The following is an 18,608-nucleotide window of genomic DNA, read 5'->3' on the forward strand; positions in this document are numbered from 1 at the left end:
CCTTCATACTATCTGTCAGAGCTACCTGCTCATAACTACACAAAGACAGTTTCATACATACATCATCCCTGAGCATATTGGAGAGGAAGGTCATCATGACGCTGTGTTTCCGAGGGTATTTCTGGCACAAAGCGCTGATAGCCTGTACTACCACTACCTGCAAAACAACAGACAAGAACGTTAGTCATTTGCATTGATTTTTCTATAAAAAAACCCAGGCTTCTTGCTATCTCATGTTGTCACCTTGATAGATTGAACTCATGTACAAGAAGGACGAAAATCAGGTGGTGGACTCTCAGCATGAGTGTGTTAATGACCTCGTGTTGCTACAGGGACTGTAATTTAGGAGGGACTATATTAATTCAAAGGCTTCCCCTCGCTTCCTCTGCCAAGTGATGATCCTGACCTAATTCTAACCTAACTAGTTACATTTTGCCATTAAAACTCTTCGCAATTTTAAACTTGGTTATTGTACTTATTTCCTTTTCTCATCAAAACAAGAACTTAAGACCACTCTACGCAACCAGACAATGACTTTGTAGACACACTCAAGGCAACTCCATGGTGTAAAAGGGATGAGTACATGTGAACTACCGCCCTTAACCAAGTTATTCCCTGAGTTCACAGTGACTAAACTCAACAAATTAGGTAGAAATTTACAGTTCACGCTATTTCCTAATGATGCATCAGACTGAAGTGATACAGACTCGATTAGAACTGTTTAAATCCCACTTCTTCTCCAAATAGGCAACCAGAAGGCAGCACGAGTTTTTGCAGGATACTGCACAGGAGCCAAGAATCCACCAAAAGACATTTTTCCTTCCTTGGAGCAGTGGGAGGAAACGACACCGCATATTTAAGTTTAAAGCAGGGGAGTACACCTTTTGAATTTCAAGTTGGCTTTGCTCTAAGTCACTGAAGGATTAACAAACAGGAAAAGCTTCATAAAAACAAGAATGGGAGAAAAACCTGCAGCTGGAAAGAGCAGAGGCCTCCAATGCCACACCTTAAACTCATCCGATATTTCTGACACGAAGGAAGAGATCTGTTTCATGAGCCTGTCTACACTGCTCTCGCTGCCCGTCTTCAGCAGCGTGGTGATGGCGAGGGTCGCGATGCTGCGGTTGGAGTCGGTGATCAGATTTTCCAGGTCCAGGTTGCAGGCAGTGACTGCAGACGGATGCTTCATGGCCACCTGTAAAGAACACAATTCCAAATTATACGGGAAGAATAACAGCCTACAATTCAAAGCTTTTGACAGGGCAAGGATTAAAGCCCCTTTTGTTTCAGCGTTTCAAACCAACTCTTTTAAGTTACAGCTCATGGGTTTGGCGGTCACAAACTGTTTCTGCTGCGGCATGAAACTTCAAGATCAGCACGTTATTTCCTTCACACACACCTTATTCACGCTTTTTTGCAGTATTAAATATCTGCGACTCCGCTTCCTCACAGTTGGAAGCTCACAAGTTATCCAGCTACAGCTCGTTATAGCCCTGTGGTCCAGAAATGAGCAAACGTAGCTCAAGCACTGAAAAGATTTCTGTCACAGCAGGAGATTTGGCCTGGAAAAGCCAATTCTCCAACACGGACTACTTCCAAATACAGTTATCACAAGAGCAGTCGTTCTACTTTAGGCCCTGAAGTCTGGCTTCCTCTGACGCTCAGAGATTTATGCTTGTTTAGAAGGTTTTGGAAGCACTCACTTTATTAAGGGTCCGTACAGCTGCGTATCTCAAGACAGGTTTGGGAGAACTACAGAAGAGCTGCAGCACTGAAAATAAAAATAATAAAGAGAAATAACTCACAGTAAAATGTTACAGAGTAGAGACTATTTAATGAAAACTGGGCCCCAGTACTGCACCTCTAAGCACCACTTATGTGTGGGGAGAAGAAGGTGAGAGCCCTGACAAGCAGATCAAATGAGGAAAGGGGAATCACCTTGTGCCAGCACTTGGATATTGAGAGGTGCCAATAGTTTAGTCAAAATTTACCACAGGAGAAAACCAAGTATGGTCTCTTTCAAAGAAAGGCAGCGGAGGAAAACCCACATTCAACTACATCCTGCCAAACATTCATGGAGGTCTATACATAATTTATCACTAGCTTCACAAGCAAGTTAAAAATAACCTCCTGTTTTTCATCTTGTATCAAGAAGAGGCGGTTTGTGTAGCGATCTCTGGCGTGTTTGTGCTCTCAAGTTCTCCTCTACCTTCCCTCCTACCCCAATTTTCTGCAGCTGGAAGAAGTCAAGTATCACCCTGTGTCACCTCTTGTGCCCATTTGCTAGAGCTCTAGATGAACTACAGGAAAAGGGATCAATGTGCTTGGGATCTAAAAGTCCCCTAACTTGGGGGAAAAAAAAAAAAATCAGAAAATTCAGGTTTTGAGTTCAGGATTTTAGTTGTAATGTACTGATGTGCTTTACCGCCCTTTCTTTCAGCTGCTTCAGTGGCACAAAGGATTTTATGACCAACCTGAAACAGCCGGTGCCAGTTCCCTGGCTGTGCAGTTTGGGAGATGGATGATGGCAGAAGCAGCTTCGTAAATAACCATTTCGTGTTTATTCCGGAGACAGCTCTCGATGAAGTCAAACAGTGGACTTTCATGGCTAGAAACAAGAAGATATTTTACAGCATGGTGCTGAATTACTGTCGTATTCCTCAACTCACACTTGAGCTCTAAACTTTCTATTTACTGTTTTTCTATTCATCTTTAAATTATCTTTTTCAAGCTAGAACTGCTGCACTCTAGAAATACGTATTTTATTATTAATCGGCTATCATACACCACTAACAAAAATTTCCACTGATAAATTAACCTCCTGATGAAATTCTTTTCTTGGGTATCTATATCCTCCTCTGCTTGCGTGAGATCAGAATAAAAGGGATTATTTTATTTATATCCCCACAACACAGGCAGATCCTTATTGCATTTGAAATACATCTAACTAGACAAAGTACAAAACCTCTCCAGAGATTATTCTGCAGTTTTTAATCCTACTCTCAGCCAGGTTTTTGGTGGTGTGGTGCCAAAACAAAAATCTAAACCCCACCACACAACTGCCACACGTACCACCACTCAGTTCAGTCCAGCATTCTGCTTCTACTTGCTTTTATTTTTAACACTACAGTTCTGTTTGTGTGTAGATTTCCACAAACTTTAAAAAAAAAAAAAGCAAATTTTCTAGCTAATGTTTACTTCAAATTGTAATGAGTTTTGTAATTCACACGTTGTCTCTTACCCCTCTTCAGATTCCTTCAGGAGTTTGCTTGCAATTCGGATCAGCATGCAGTACGCAAACTGGGATTTCAGTCCAGATTTAGTGAACTTATTCAACATCTTGGAAACTGCAAGGCGATCATTTTTTCTAAGGTGATAGAGCAGCCCCAAAGCATGATACTAGGAGATCGGAAAGAGACGGGCAGGTACTGAGTACATGCTGCAGCTGGGAAAGCCATTTTCTAGCAGAAATACCTTCTAACCTCAAATGATCCAGGTTTTCTGACAAGTTAAAGATCTGTAGTATTTTTTTCCCTTTCCTGTCTACCACGTGACAGGCTCAACATATTTCTGAGGCTCAAAAGAGCCGTGAAGTTACTCTCTTTTCTCTCTGCATTAAATGTCGGAACTTCAAAGGTTTCACCTTATTATACTGCACAATAACACTTGGATTTCTCGTACATTCAACATCCAGGATATCCCAAGGCCTTTAAATGACAACTGACCTTACAAAAATCCTTGAAATATTTATGGTAAAAGTAAAAAGGAACATTTCTAGTCGCTTGCCAAATTGTTTTGGGTTCTTTTGCCATAAGACTGATTCACAGTAAGGCTTAATGAAGCTGCTAATTGGGCAAGAACAAAGCTGATTTTCCAGACTCATTTCTGATCTGTAACACTGGCTGAATTTACATAATACTTTAATTTCCATAGCTGTTTGGAACATTTGTGCAAAGATTTTGCTAATATGGATATCTTACTGATATTCAGCCTAATCTCCACAGTCCTGCAGCAACTTGCAAGTTTTATGAAGGCCAAGACAAGAGATGCTCGTTGTTGTGGGAGGCAGTGAGATAATTTCTTAAGCTTTTTGAAAACAGAATCAAAATCCTTCTGCAAAAACTGCTGTAAAACAGCCGGGGACATCCCAGCGATCAGAAGGTTGGCGGGGAAAGGGCAAAGGGCTTGCACGAAGCAGCCTGCTCTTAATTAAGAATCTTGCACTGGAATCACGAAGAAACTTGTCATTTTTTGAAACAGTTGTGTCATTTCCCCTCAAGTCACAATTTTTATTTTTAAAAGAATAAGTGAAAAAGGAAAACCAGTTACTTTTCTAAGGTTAAGAGCTTCCTGGGGCAACCACGCTCTAACGTACCTGCACCATGATGTTGTCACTAGAAGCTGCTTCTTGAGCTTCGTTGATCCACCGTTTGACTACGTCATAACTGATCTTCATCATGTGCTGGAAGAAGCCACAAATTGAGACTGCAGATGAACTAACAGTCAAAGTACAGTGAAGTACCATGAGCCTTGTTACCAGTTTTTAAGTTTAAAGACTTGGAGACAATCTATGGCTTTGCTGCATATTATAGGTAACAAGGAATAACTCCCAACTATGTCGTTTATATGGATGCATTTGTTTCAATAAAGAGAAAAGTAACCCAGAGAGGTTTTATGTTCAAGCAGGACTGAAGACAATATCAAGACAATTCACCTGCCTATGGTTAGTCCAGCAGGAAGGCTTCAGTTGTCAATATTAATTCAGCTTTGTTTGCACCCTCACACAGGCTCTACTCCATCAGCTGGAGCTCTCATCTCCTGCTCTGCCTTCTCCATTTACCAATGCAGCCAGATTCTTTATCCTATGCACCTATAAGCCATTTTTTCCCTCACATTTCAGTCTCAGACTACCATGTTTTCACTTGTATTCTTCTCTTTAAGTAAAATATTAACCTAACAAGATATTTTCCAGCCTTTTCTCTTAACAAGTGAGAGAAAAAACACTGAGCTTCTTTCATCTTGCTCTCCTGCTACATACCAGCAAAAACAATCTTGAATTGCAGCCTTATCGGGGCAGCAATTTCATGGATTTGCTTTTTGCAGAGCACAATGCAGATTGCTTTTATTGCCTGCTATAGAACCCATATGCTCTTTCACAGTCATGTTAACTCTCCCACAGCACAGAACAGGTTGTTTCTTACTTTCAAACTGATAAGCACTTTCCCATCATCAGCGTGCTTGACTTTTCAAAGCAGACAAGGCCCCTCCCCAGAGAAATTAATGTCCTACGTTAACTGCATAGATGACTGAGCACTTTGCACTTAAAAATTATTGCAATTCTTATACTCTAAAACAACAGAATGTTAAGGAAGGAGCTTGAGAACACACAGTCTGCTCCAAAGCAAGTAAATTCCTTTGCTACTATTTTTTATTTTCCAGTGAGGACATAAAGAAGAGTCACATCGAAGACGAAGAAATAACAAAACAAAGGGCAAGCAAAGCTGCACATGCAGCAGACCAGCCTTCCAGCCACAACACAACGCACAGATTTACAATCATCTGCTGCTTTACTTACTAGGGAAGACACCAGTGCAGAACTGGACACGCTGGGGACTTTGTCCACGATGGCTTGTTTCATGTATCTCTCAATGGCCTGTAACATCGTACCCTATGAAAGGGAAAATGAAAAGCGTTGATAACTCTGGAGGCAGAGCAGAAAAGCAGCGTAAGACAAAAATGTGTGGGCCACGTATCCAAAAGGCCCTCAGAAAAAGAGTCTTGAACTAATTCTGAAAACACGTCGTTCTGCAAGGGAGACATGAGTATCAGCTGCTCAGTCCTGAAGGTTCAGTGACACAAAGTTCACTGCAAAGCCATCTCAGATCAGAAACTAGAGCTCCAAAGCTCCTGCCTTCTAACTCCATGTTTACAATGCGACAGCTCCAGAGTTCCTCACGCCTGCAGAGGGTTCCAAGTGCTCCTCCCTAAAGCAGCAATGCCGTTCCTACTAGGAGAATATACCTGGCAAGAGAGTAGTTTTTCCAGTTTAAATACACTCATTGGCTCTCTCATGACAGCGATCTGATCTGTACTTACATCGGTGATCCTGCAGAGTGCTCGGATGGCCGGACCTCGGTAGACGTCTTCCTTCCCCGTCATGTCTTTGGTCAGACTAAAATAATCAAAGACACCTTGTTAATACTTCTTAATATCTCGACGTCTTGGTCCTTTTGTGACATTCCCCTCATTTAGCTGTTCTTCAAGCTGTTACCACATAACTGCAAAGCTCTAACATGGGCTAGAAACAACTTCTTAATAATTAGCTATTTAAAATTTATTAACAGATTCTGTAGAAATGCAGACTATTACAAAATGTGTAGTCTGTAATATTGCTTTGCCATGGGCTTGGTTCATTTAGCTCAGCAATTTTCCTTCCTTGTGTTGTTGTTCCTTCTACCACATAATTTTTTTGTTCAGGTAATAAGCAAATTTTAGTTTGTTGAATAGCTTAAGAAAATATAAAATGAAACAATCACTAAGCACATGGCACAGGTGCAATTTTTGGTCTCAAAACAACTGTAATGTCTATTCTCTAGTAAAAAAAATGGACAATTCAGTTGGCAGACTGAACTGAGCTTTGCTTTGTGACAGTGAAGTGAAACACAAGTCGAAGCCTTGATATTCACAAAACCATCAAGCGCCTATAATTAAAAACAAAACAAACAACAAAAACCACCAAAACCCAAAACAAAAAACAACCAAGAGGAAAACAAAGTAGTAACTGATTGATAACCCGCAGGCAAGCCTCCTTCTTTTTTAGAAAAGCTTAATAACACAGTAGGAAGAAATTAACATTTCGTATGGTGACACATACTCCATATCATGGAACAATTTGTTTTCCCTTGGTATAACCTTTATAAAGCATAATTACAGAAAACAAACAGCTACGACAAACACATTAAGATGCAGCTACTTGTTTCAGACCTCCAATATTGTTTTCCGTAGGTTCTACTACCTGCTTGTGACAATGATGACGTCCTCAGAAATATTGGCCATCTCTTTGATAGTGAGGTAACACATTCTTCTAAGGGTTTGCTGTAAAAGTGTATTGCAGAAAACCATTAAACCCAACAGCAATTATGAATAAGCACTTTCTAGAAGTTTTAAAAGTTAAATAAACTTTTAAACAGAATAGTTTCTTCCCCACATCTATACAAAGTCGTAAGTGCATACGTAAAACCATGTTGGATAAATAAACAGACTTATCAACCAAACCAGGAGAAGAGCAAGAGATATATATCTTATAAAATGATATGACTAAAAAAAAAATAATTAAAAACCTGCATATTAATTATGAAAGTGATACATCATTTCTGTATGCAGAAGCCTCACAATCAGTTAAAAGCTTTAAAAACAAATTCCTCTGATCTATTTATTATTGTAGAAGAAAAATAGGAACATGCAAAAAGCACTGGCACTGTTATCCTCTGAAACCAAATGATGTATTTCCATTTAAAAAAAAAAAAAGTACTTTATAAAATGTGGATATAAGAAAAGCCCCAGACACTCCGTACTCCCAAAATTTTCATTCCATTTTTAAATAGTCAGCACATGCAACGTTCCCCAGACAAATCTCTAAAACTCTGAAATGCCAGTTCATTTTTAACAAAAATCAACGAGACTCATCGCATGAAGTATAACTCTCAGAGTTCTTACACTCTTTGCAAAAGAGATCAGAGGACTTTACATTAGCGAAAGTCCAAAGTTTAATCCAGCATTTTTTGAATGTTCTCAGCCCTTGACTCCGCTCTAATTCATGAACAGAGCAAGCTGTTCTAGGAAATAGCAGCATTTGATCTACAGGCAACTTTTAAATTCTATTTTGAGTTAAGCAGATGGAGATTATTTGCAAGCGTAAGAAACAATCATAAAATGATATTGATTTGTATATTAAGGCTTGCTGTCATTATTTATAATCTTCACAACAGTAATTCAACTCAGAGAAAAAATACCACCAAAAACTACGTGCAGAAGTAACCATGTGTTATTTTTCAGTCATTTGTTTCCAAACCATGAATTCCCTTCAGCAAGTACTTTGCAGAGCTTGTTCTCTGAGGTATTTGCCTCCCACATCCCAATATCCAACTGTTTTGTAATTCCTGAAAATTCAGACAAAAGCAGGGAGGCAGCCAGTGGTAAATACTTGGCACTTACATCATTCGATTGAAATAGTCTGGTCATTGCAAAAAAAGCTTCCGTGGCTTCAGTGGTTCCAAAGTGCTCACCCTGAAAATTGCATAAAAGAAGTGAGAAAAAACCACCATCATTATCCACCTTTCAGCCTCCACTTAAAATTCCTACTCACGCATGAAGAATCTTTTTCTAACTGATCACAACTCTATGTTAAATATTGCCCGACATGCAAGAAATCTTATCTACAGGGATACTGAAAGAAAATCTTCCTTTTATCACACTTCCAATTTCTCCCCAAACATAAAGACACGTTCCAATTCATCATCTCCTGGCTTATGTTCTTACCTCACCTCAGTTATTTAGTTTCCAAGCACAAGTGGCTCTTTAATTGCACAGTGAACACAGACCAGCCAGCAGCTCTCACTTGGCACTCAGAAAAAAAAGGTCTTAAACTTCAGTGACACAAACCTTAGTGGCAAAATCGGAAGGGAAAATTTAATACGACAACAAAAATATTCAACTTCTTATCTCTTAAAAAGCTGCCTCCCAAGTCTGACGGGAAGAGGTATAAAACGTCTTTCACACTGAAAGTTTCCAGAAATTAGTGTCGGGAATGTTCATTCTGTCTGGGAAGAATTGGTAAGAGTTACCTGGTTCAGCAAGTAAAGGATCTTGGTAAGGATGTGCAGGCATCTCCGTGGATTTATAGGGGTCTCATTAAAGATACGTGCCTATAAACACAGCATAAATACTGTATTACAGTGTAACCCAACAATAATAATTTATCTTTTCCCATAAAATGTAAATTTGTTTCCAACTAAGTATCTTATAATTTTTTTTCACTTTAAAAATGTGTTCCAGAGAACAAACTCCTGTCATTCCAGCTCATGCATGTTCAGTTTGCTGGAGGGCAGCAACCTGAACAAAGGACACCTAGTAAAAATACTTTAAAAACAAAAGCATAACTCAATTATTCCCATAGTATCTGTAGCCCAAACACTGCTTAGAACTAGTCTGTAGGAACACAAAATTGAAATTATTAAGTTCCTACTTGTAACTCTTTGAACACGCCAAAATTCACCGTTATTTAAGCACATGTTCACCTCACCACTTGCAAGAATCCTTGGAGTACACAAAGAGAAGCAGGAAGACCCTAATTACCACACATAAACCCCTCAGAGAGTAATTTCATGTGCACTTAATTTACATACATTTTATTAATTTAGCCATTCACATTTCCTGAGAGCTGCACTGTAAAAATTCCTTAAACTGCTAATACCAAAGAAAAAAAGAATTAAACAGTATTATACTATGATTATTCATACCTCCTGAAGCACAGCACTCTTCTCCAAATGCTGGAAAGGATTAGAGCCGCTACCTGAAGAAGAAAAGAGACCTCTGCAGTTCAGGAAATGCATTTTTCACCAAAAAAAATTAAAATTTTTTTTAAAATGGAACATACAAGACTAGCCCCTAAACTTTACAAAAACCGCCTCAATGCTACAGCAACATTCCTCTTGGAATAACTGATGTCCTGCATCCAACAGTTTTGAATCTGTTTTCTTAAGATGCATATTCAGAGTTACAGGGAAAAAAAAACGGGGGGCAACTTTCAACGTAGTTGGAAGATGAGGAAGAAGAAAGGTATTTACTAGTAAATTTGCCTTAATACTTCCTTCACATAAAACTATTTACACTTTTTTTTCATAGTCCCCCTATTTTAATTCCTTTAGGCACAGAAAGCTCTGAACACATTAAGGCAAAGCTGCTGCTCAGGATCTGAAATAGAAATATATCGATCAATAAACCACTGAAACGGGCTACTCGGCAAACTCCAAAAAGTCTGGCTGCTGTATATCACAAAATCGTTCACACTAAATTATCTCCATACTGTACTTCTCAGCCTTTTAACAGCCAGATCCAGCTGTTGAGAGTAATTTATTTATTGGAGATGACGCTTCCCTGTCAGCAGCACAGAGATATGAGCCTTTGAATCCACATTCACAGTGAAATTGCCTCAGACCTCCCGTTATAGACACGTAAAACCCTCCAAACCCTCACTACAGCTGCTGACCCTCTTCCTCCAGCAATTATTTTTCATTTTCTGTTCATTCATCCTTCAGTTCTCACATCTCAAGCAGAAAGAGACTGAGAATGAAATGAAACCCAACCCAGCTGGGCACATACGAATAGCAACAGAAAATTCAAGACAGCATCAGTTACTACAGGCAACCTGAGCTTAATTTCCAGCCGATTCTGTGAAGCAAAGCCGTGCAGGTGATGGCTTCCTTCACCACACCTATGTCTGATATAATATTGTTTATTTTTTCCCACCAGGCACCTGAACACAACTGCTCCTGACAGAGTCTGAACCCCAAGGTGTGGGGACAACTTCTGTCCCATTAAAGGGCTGAGGTGCAGAACTCAATCAAGCTCAGCAAGCACCACTTCTCATAGAGCTCTGAGTTGGAAGGGACCCACAAAGATCAGCGAGTCCAACTCCTGTCCCTGCACAGGACACCCCAAAATTCACACCATGTGTCTGAGGACGTTGCCCAGTCTCTTCTTGAACACTGTCAGGCTTGGGGCTGTGACACAGAATCCCAGAATGTCTGGGATTGGAAGGGACCTCACAAGCTCATCCAGTCCAATCCCCCCGCCGGAGCAGGAACACCCAGATGAGGTTACACAGAAGGTGTCCAGGCGGGCTGGAATGTCTGCAGAGAAGGAGACTCCACAAGCCCCCTGGGCAGCCCGGTCCAGGCTCTGTGACACTCACCATGAAGAAGTTTCTTCTCACATTTAAGTGGAACCTCCTGTGTTCCAGTTTTACTCATTGCCCCTTGTCCTATCATTGGTTGTCACCGAGAAAAGCCTGGCTGCATCCTCCTGACACTCACCCTTTCCATATTGATCCCCATGAATGAGTCACCCCTCAGTCTCCTCTTCTCCAGCTCAAGAGCCCCAGCTCCCTGGGGAGCCTGTTCCAGTGTCCACCACCTCTGGGTGAAGAACCTTTTCCTCATGTCCAACTGACCCTCTCCTTGCACACCTTCCTGCCGTTCCCCCGGGTTCTGTCATTGGTCACTAAAGAGTTCGGTGTCTGCTCCTCCTCGTCCCCTTGTGAGGAAGCTGCAGCCACCATGAGCTCTCCCCTCAGTCCCCTCCAGGCTGAACAATCCAAGTGACTTCAGCCGTTCCTCACACGGCTTCCTCTCCAAACCCTTCACCAACTTCGCAGCCTCTTCTGGACACTCTCAGTAGCTTTATCTCCTCACGGCAAGGGCGGGAAGAGCCCGCCCGCTGCGGCCCCCAGGGCGGCGAGGAACCGCTTCCCACCCAGGGCGGGCCCTGCAGCCCACGGACCATCCTGAAGAGGCGGGGGAGGCTCTGGGGGAGCCCGGGACACGGGGCAGCAGGCGGGGGCTCCTCTCTCAGGGGCTTTTCCCGCCGCTCCCCTCAGCGGCCGCTCCTCCCCCGTCCCCTCAGCGGCCGGTACAGGCCGCGCCGGGCGGCCTAACGCTCGCTCCCCCTCAGGGCCTTTCCGCCACGACCGCCCCTGAGCCCGCCCCCCGCTCCCTCCCCGCCGCCGCCAGCCCCGTACCGGACTCCTCGTCCTTCTTGTCAAACTTCTTAATCATGTCGCCGCCGGTCGCCCCCCCGCTTCCCCTGGAGCTGCGGCGCTCCCGCCGGAAGGCCCGCCTCCCTGCCTCAATCTCCGCTAGCTGATTGGGCCGCAGCGCTGTCACTCAACCCCGGACGCGCTTCGGGCCGCTGGGCGCCTTCCGTCTCTCCAAGCCACGCCCCCTCCGTGCTGCTGGGGGGGGGGGAGGGGGGGGCGGTGCGGGCGCGTCTTAAAGGAGCCGCGCCGCCATTTCGTGCGGGGTGTTTAGAATCATAGGATCACTTTGCTTGTGAAACGGAGAAATAAACTTAACAGCAGAGTCCATTAAACCGTTAAGCGACATTCTTTATTCTGTCAGCGCTGGGGAACACTGGGATCATCCTCCGCAAGCACTCCAAAGGCTGGATGCTCGACCTGAGGATGAATATGGCTGTGCTGCCAATCTTTGGGTTTGATCATCCTCTCCAATTTGTCCTCACCTATATCTTGTCTGACTTCGTGAACATTCGAAGTGGATGCGGGAGAGTTGGATATTAGCACAGCCAACTTAAAATACACGGACGTTTCACCCATAGGAAGATGTGATGTCAACTTGTAAACACCTTCTGGCTATTTTGCTAGGAGTGGGGCTGCTCTCAAACCTTTTGGGAACTGTATTTAGTCACCTCTCCACATCTTTAGGCACTTCGGTTCTTTAGAAACCTGTCCTTAGAGACCTCGTGTCCTGGGAATTCAGCGTTCGTTGTTGATACGATGAACTACTGCTCCTTGGAGCTCATATTCTGGTTGTTCCACACAAAATTATCATGTCCAGCATCTCACTTTCCCCCATCCTGGTTCCCAAACCTTCTCCCCCTCCCTTCACCGTCACCCCCAACATACAGTGTTGTATCTGGCATGAGAAGATCTCGATCTCCACCCGATCTCACCTCACACTCTGCGTTCAGATCTTGCTGCTTGGGACCTCTCTCCACAGCCAACGTCTTTTTCTTTCCAAGCCCACGGCTACATTCTCTTTTAGTCCTTTGCCCTCTTATGCTCAGACTGTTGCCCCATCTCAGCCTTCCAGGATTACCCATTGAAAACACCGCTAGAAAAGCCGTCTCCCTTGTCCTCCAGCGTATTCCAGATCCCCTTCCACCACCTTTGCCGTCTTCCTACATGCTCCTCCTTAAAAAAATACATTTCTTACCCCCATTGGATTTTTCTTTTGTAGTTCTGAATATCATCCACCAGTCCCCTCAGCTTCATTTTCCCATTTATAAGTGTCTCACCAATCGCTCTGTCGCTTTCTTCGTGTCGTCTCCATGTGCTGAGGCGCTTGCCAAGCTCACCTGCTGGGCCGTCTGCTTAACGTGAGTTTTCTTGATTTGTTCTTAATCATCAAGCAATGCGATTTTGTTGGTCCTCTTTTCCAAAGATCTATTTGTTGTCTATACCACCCATCTGCTGTCCAGAACCCAACAATTACGATACCAATAAAGCTAAGTTTGCTATCAAAACCACCCAGCACAGCAAAACGCTCCCGATGAGCGTGATTTTTACACAACAAAACACATCTTTTCCCCTCGAATACTGAATTAAAAATGCAGCTTAAGTTGTCAGTAGCCTTGCTGCTTGCGGCTTCCTTCTTTCTAGGCTGCTGCTCCTCGGCACAGGATTAAAAAAGGAGTTTCTGGACCCCTCCAGGAGATTTCAGATTAAAGGCCAAGATGAATTCTTCTCGTGTCCTTTCCAGGAGAACGATCTGATGGTTTGTGGTGACAAGAGGAGCCAGCTGGGAGGCAGTCAGAGCGTGACGTTCCACAGCTGCCCTGGCTTCGCTAGCACCGCAGGGCCAAAGACCTTAAAATTCATGATCCAACGAACAAATGAGCAGAAAACCAACCATGGATCTGTTTGAAAGCCCCGGTGGTCAGTGGTTGGCCATCAACCGAGCAACTGGAAGCGTCCGAGCCGCATCGTGGCGGCAGATATCTCTTTATCTGGTTTGATATCCCGGGAAATATCAGATGGACCAGCCTCAAAGTGTCCCACCTGCTATCAGGTCCCTGGTCGTGGCAATAATGAAGAAGATCAGCAATTATGCACAATTTGTTGCAAGAGCAGCCCTCGTTTTAACCTCTGAAAAATTAAACTGGTTTAGATGTTTACCGTAGGTCTACCGGTTTGGATTAAACGCTTCTCTTGAATTCCATCCACAGGCAATACGGTGAAGTGACCGGCTGGTCTTGTGGGTAAATTGTTGTCTGTAAGGACTTCTGCTGTCTAACACTGGGCTGTGTTATGCGGCTTTGCCTTCCAGAGCTTCTGGATTTAGTGCTTTCCCCTTTTGGTGCCACGAGACCTCTGCACCGTTCCTGAGAAATACACGCTTTATCACGGTCCCCTCCAACATCTTCAGAGAGTTTTTCTATATCTCTGAGCACTGAAAATTGCTGTTCTCTACATTTCCTTGAGTTCATCTCATCTGCAAAGTGGGATGACCAGTCCTGTCCGCCAGTTCGCAGGGAACAGGCTTGTTTTTCAATTGCATGATTAATGCAGACGGATTACGCTCAATACTTTTCATTCTGTTTTTCCATGCAATCCAGCAAAGACAAATTCGCACAAGCTGCATTCTTTCAGCCAAAGGTTTGAATTACTATTTAAGTATGATTAATTTGTCCAAATCCCCTGGTACCGTCCTTGTTTTCATGTAATCGCCTGGGCAAAAATTCAAGTGGTGTCTGTTTGGTCCAGAGTGTTGCAATAAAAGTTGTTTGCTTTACTCCTCTTGGCAGCATAAACACAAAAACCAAGCAGAGCTCCTCGATCTCTGAAATTAGGGTGGTTAGAGGACGTTTTTATTTCCCTACATGCTGCTGGCTGAAGCTAAGAGGTGGTGTTAACCCATAAATAGGATATTATGGAGCGAGGGAAAGAAGAAAGTCCTTGCAGTCTACCTAGGTTTTTATATAGTTTTAATATTTGAGAGAAAACACACCTGAGATCTTCCACAAACTGAGACCACATGATGTGACGTGTCTGTTCTCCCGTTTATGGGGAAACATCAAGTATATTGGGTCACAGCGAATCTTGATTCTTGTCCTAAACTCCCAGTCCTGCAAAATGTGGTGATACTCGTTCTTTTCCAGAGGCCACTGTAGCTCCAGCAGCAAAATCCCTTTTTATTACATTTTTGCCAATGATGTTAATTCATTGAACGCTCAAATGTGTCTCTTAAAACACAAATTATTCCATTTTGTGAAAGATTTGGGCAACTTTCCTTCTGCAAGGTGGGAGCTTGTAGGTGGTTACCATTAATTCCAGCAGTTCTTCCCATGAATGAAGAGGAAACAGAGGAATCTCTTCACTCTCAATTACATCTGATAATTTAAGAAAATGATGTTTGAAGGGACAGTTTCAAGCCAGCCCAAGCTTTATAGATCTAAATCTCAACATCAGCTAAATACCAGGCAGCTGGCAGGACAGAGCAGAAATCTTCTTTCCATCTTTCCAAGAAAGTCTCTGCGAAATGGTGGCTGCAAATACTTAAATGCTCTTTGTCTCCTTACAAAATGTCCTCTTATCCACAAGAAGCGAGAGATGCAGTTGGTATTTTTGGCAAAGCTACGTCTTGTCTTTCTGCTCATGCTAAAGCTCTGCTATTTACACCTATGAAATAATTTGAAATATTTGCTGGTATTTTCTGGCCCCGACCAGGACCTCTAATGGAAACTGGCTCAATCGGATCTAGAAAGTGCCATTTTTTCCTGCAGGCTCCAAGGGAATTGAAGCAAGATGGATTATGTGGGATTATCTATGTCGTTGATGTGTAAATCTGGTGTAGACCAACTCTCTGAGCTGGAGGGATGTGGTTTTAACCCTCAATTTAGGTAATGTAGGAAAATAACTGGAAACGTTATAGATAGCAACAAAGACTATGTGCTCCAAAATGTAATATTTTAGTTTACTCTTTCGTGTCTAGTAAAATACGATACATTCACATCCATGATATATGTGCATGAGCATTCATCTTCTGAAAACAACCCCGTGTCCTTGCATCTTATTGAAAGAAATTGAAAAATCAAGAAATTGAAAAAAATAAAAAATGTGGGTGGTTTGCAAGACTGAGTTCTTCACCATGACCAATAACTTGTTCCTACCACATAAACTGTTCCAATATCATTTTTCTAGAGCGATTACTCTGAGGCTCAGGTTTTAATCTCTCTTGCCTACTTGCACTGTAATCACATCTGCGTGAAATCAACCTGAGAAGAAAAAAAATTGCGTTCATTTATAATGAATATTAGCATTTTAATTTTTATCCATGCGCTGTAACTGTATCTTGGTTTCAAACAAGACATCTCATTCCAGAAAGTACAGATTCATGAAAAATAAGTCCAGTCTGGTGCTTTTCCCAAATGACTCTTCCTTTCTACTACTGTATTCAGAAATCCGTGTCGTTCTTTGTCCGAAACATGATGCTCTGCACCAGTTCATCGCTTCATCTCTGAATTTAGTTCGTTAATGTGACATCAAGCCAAGGTCCTAACTCTGAATTCTTCATTACTGGAGGTGTGGAGGGTCTGAATTTCATGCTCTTTTGGCCAGTTCTTGTGGCAACACTCTTTGGTTGTCCTGCAGGTGTTAAAGCTCTGCAGACGTGTTTGAGCTGTTCACCGTCTCCCCACCTTTCTTGAGCTCCCCTGCTCCTGGATCCTTTGCCCCATCCCAAAAACACAGTGGAGACTTTTCTTCGTCAGGAAGGACGTGCTGCTCAGTTGGACGCTTTCCTGTGCTTTATGCGAAGAAAATGTGGGGTTTTTTTGTATCTTGATAGTACTAAAAGGATTAATAAGAAAAGGAAGAAGGTGTAAAAAAATATATACAGAGACACAAACGCAGTGGAGTAACACAGAATCATAGGATCACTTTGGTTGGAAGAGACCCTCAAGATCATGGAGTCCAACCATAACCCAGCCCTGGCACTGCCCCATGTCCCGAGAACCTCATGTCCGTCTGTCCAGCCCCTCCAGGGATGGTGACTCCAGCACTGCCCTGGGCAGCCTGTTCCAATGCCCCACAGCCCTTGGGGGAAGAAATTGTTCCCCAGATCCAACCTCAACCTCCCCTGGCGCAACTTGAGGCCGTTTCCTCTGCTCCTGGCGCTTGTTCCTGGGGAGCAGAGCCCGACATCATGAGGGCAAAGACGAGAAACAATCTTGATGGGCTGTCAAGATACTGCAGGCGACTTCAAACTTCTTATCAAATGCTTTCTTAATTAGCTCTCTGCAGAATCTCACATCTCAGGGATGAAACGTGTCTAAACAAGTTTGCTCTTTTGGAAGAAATCCCTCTCTTTAACCCCTCCAGCTGTTTGCTTTCTGTTTTTGTTGACTCTAGTGGCAAATTTTATCTCATATTTGCTTCTCTGGATCTATGAAGAAGCCCCTGACTCTGCCTGGCTGCTCAGGTTTAGCATCCTGGAAACCCTTTTCACCCAATACTTTGTATTTTTGTTGCCATACCTGTACATTATTTAAATTGTCATGCACTAAACATAAATCTGACGAGGTCACGGTTACACCTCTGATGTTCTTCAGGAGCGGCAGCATCTGTTTAATCCTCTTCTGAACCGTGGCATGGAGGAAGGATAAGAATATACTGTATGGAATTTTAAATAACTCTTTGGGTAACGAGTCAGCTCATGGGCTACTCCATCCTCCTTACTTGTGTACCACTACATCTCCAAAAACATGATATAGAGAGAACCACCCATAAATACCAAGCTATAGGATTTATTAAGTTAGAGGACAAGTTTAATATGTGATTTCTAATGACATTTAATCAGCAGCTGATTAATAAAGTGACTTAAAGCAGTTCAATGGGACTTGTTGTAGTCAAAACAGCGACTTGATGACAGATTTGATGATGTCAAGGGTCACATTATGCTTAAAAAAGAGAAAGTTAAATCACTTATGTATAGACACACACAGGTTTATTATTAAAACCTACGTACAAATCTATAAACGCACACATACTCGGACACATTAATCCATGGATATTTGAATATATTTACACACACTAACCTATAGGTTTGTGCATATCTATGTGGAATATATGTGAAAGTATACTTAGAGTTAAAATTTCCTTCTCGAGCTAAGCGAATTACTCACTTTATAGCATCGGCATTTCTTAATGAGTGATTTGTTGAGACTGGAGAAATCTGCCCTCACTCACGGCTTCGCGGCGTCGGTTCATCACAACACGTGTCCGAGTGATGTCCCAGCTCGGAGGGAGATGTTCGCGGTGATCCACGAAAGCTCCAAGGGCCTCACTTTGGAATTGCTATTCATAAGGTCATGCTTTAGTCAGTATTTTTCCACTGTAGCCACTCTTAATACTCTGGCCACATCCAGAACTCTCCAGATCACATAGTTCTGGTACCTTTACGCTTGGGCTGTGTCCCTGGTACCAAACTGTCACAAGAGACTGATGGTTTCTACCTTTCCTGGGCAGAAAGGGGTTTCTTTTCCCATACGGGAAGAACATGGAGGGTTGTGCCTTCGTGTCTTGACTTATCGTGCTTGTGCCTCCCAACTTCACTGCACTTACACAAGGGGAATGGTTCTCCCCAAATCATGCCTGACCTGCCCAGGTAGTTGGGTGGCCCAGGAGACGTGGGATGGGTTGCAACCACCACAAAATATTCATTTTCTTATGCCAAAGAGAAGAAAACCAAGTCGCCCTGGGGACAAAAAGGACAATGGCAGGACCTCGGCCACAGCCCCCAGCCAGGGAGGAC

The 18,608-nt window shown here is 42.8% G+C and overlaps 1 protein-coding gene across 1 annotated transcript in view; it reads right to left on the reverse strand.

Moving 5' to 3' along the window:
- The window catches only part of COPG2 (COPI coat complex subunit gamma 2), a 23,358-nt gene extending 11,483 nt beyond the window's left edge, over nucleotides 1-11,875 (reverse strand). Inside the window, exons 1-13 of the mRNA XM_065654724.1 lie at nucleotides 11,798-11,875; nucleotides 9,519-9,571; nucleotides 8,844-8,924; nucleotides 8,215-8,286; nucleotides 7,016-7,095; nucleotides 6,097-6,172; nucleotides 5,576-5,668; nucleotides 4,376-4,462; nucleotides 3,242-3,399; nucleotides 2,475-2,608; nucleotides 1,704-1,771; nucleotides 1,007-1,195; nucleotides 62-157 (exon numbers count right to left, since the gene is read on the reverse strand). Coding sequence (XP_065510796.1) covers nucleotides 62-157; nucleotides 1,007-1,195; nucleotides 1,704-1,771; nucleotides 2,475-2,608; nucleotides 3,242-3,399; nucleotides 4,376-4,462; nucleotides 5,576-5,668; nucleotides 6,097-6,172; nucleotides 7,016-7,095; nucleotides 8,215-8,286; nucleotides 8,844-8,924; nucleotides 9,519-9,571; nucleotides 11,798-11,834 — 1,224 coding nt within the window. The 5' untranslated portion in view covers nucleotides 11,835-11,875. The remainder of the gene's footprint in view (nucleotides 1-61; nucleotides 158-1,006; nucleotides 1,196-1,703; nucleotides 1,772-2,474; nucleotides 2,609-3,241; nucleotides 3,400-4,375; nucleotides 4,463-5,575; nucleotides 5,669-6,096; nucleotides 6,173-7,015; nucleotides 7,096-8,214; nucleotides 8,287-8,843; nucleotides 8,925-9,518; nucleotides 9,572-11,797) is intronic.
- Between the last annotated feature and the right edge of the window lie 6,733 nt (nucleotides 11,876-18,608).

Source organism: Caloenas nicobarica, chromosome 1 (assembly GCF_036013445.1).
Source record: "Caloenas nicobarica isolate bCalNic1 chromosome 1, bCalNic1.hap1, whole genome shotgun sequence".
Classification (NCBI taxonomy): Eukaryota; Metazoa; Chordata; class Aves; order Columbiformes; family Columbidae; genus Caloenas; species Caloenas nicobarica.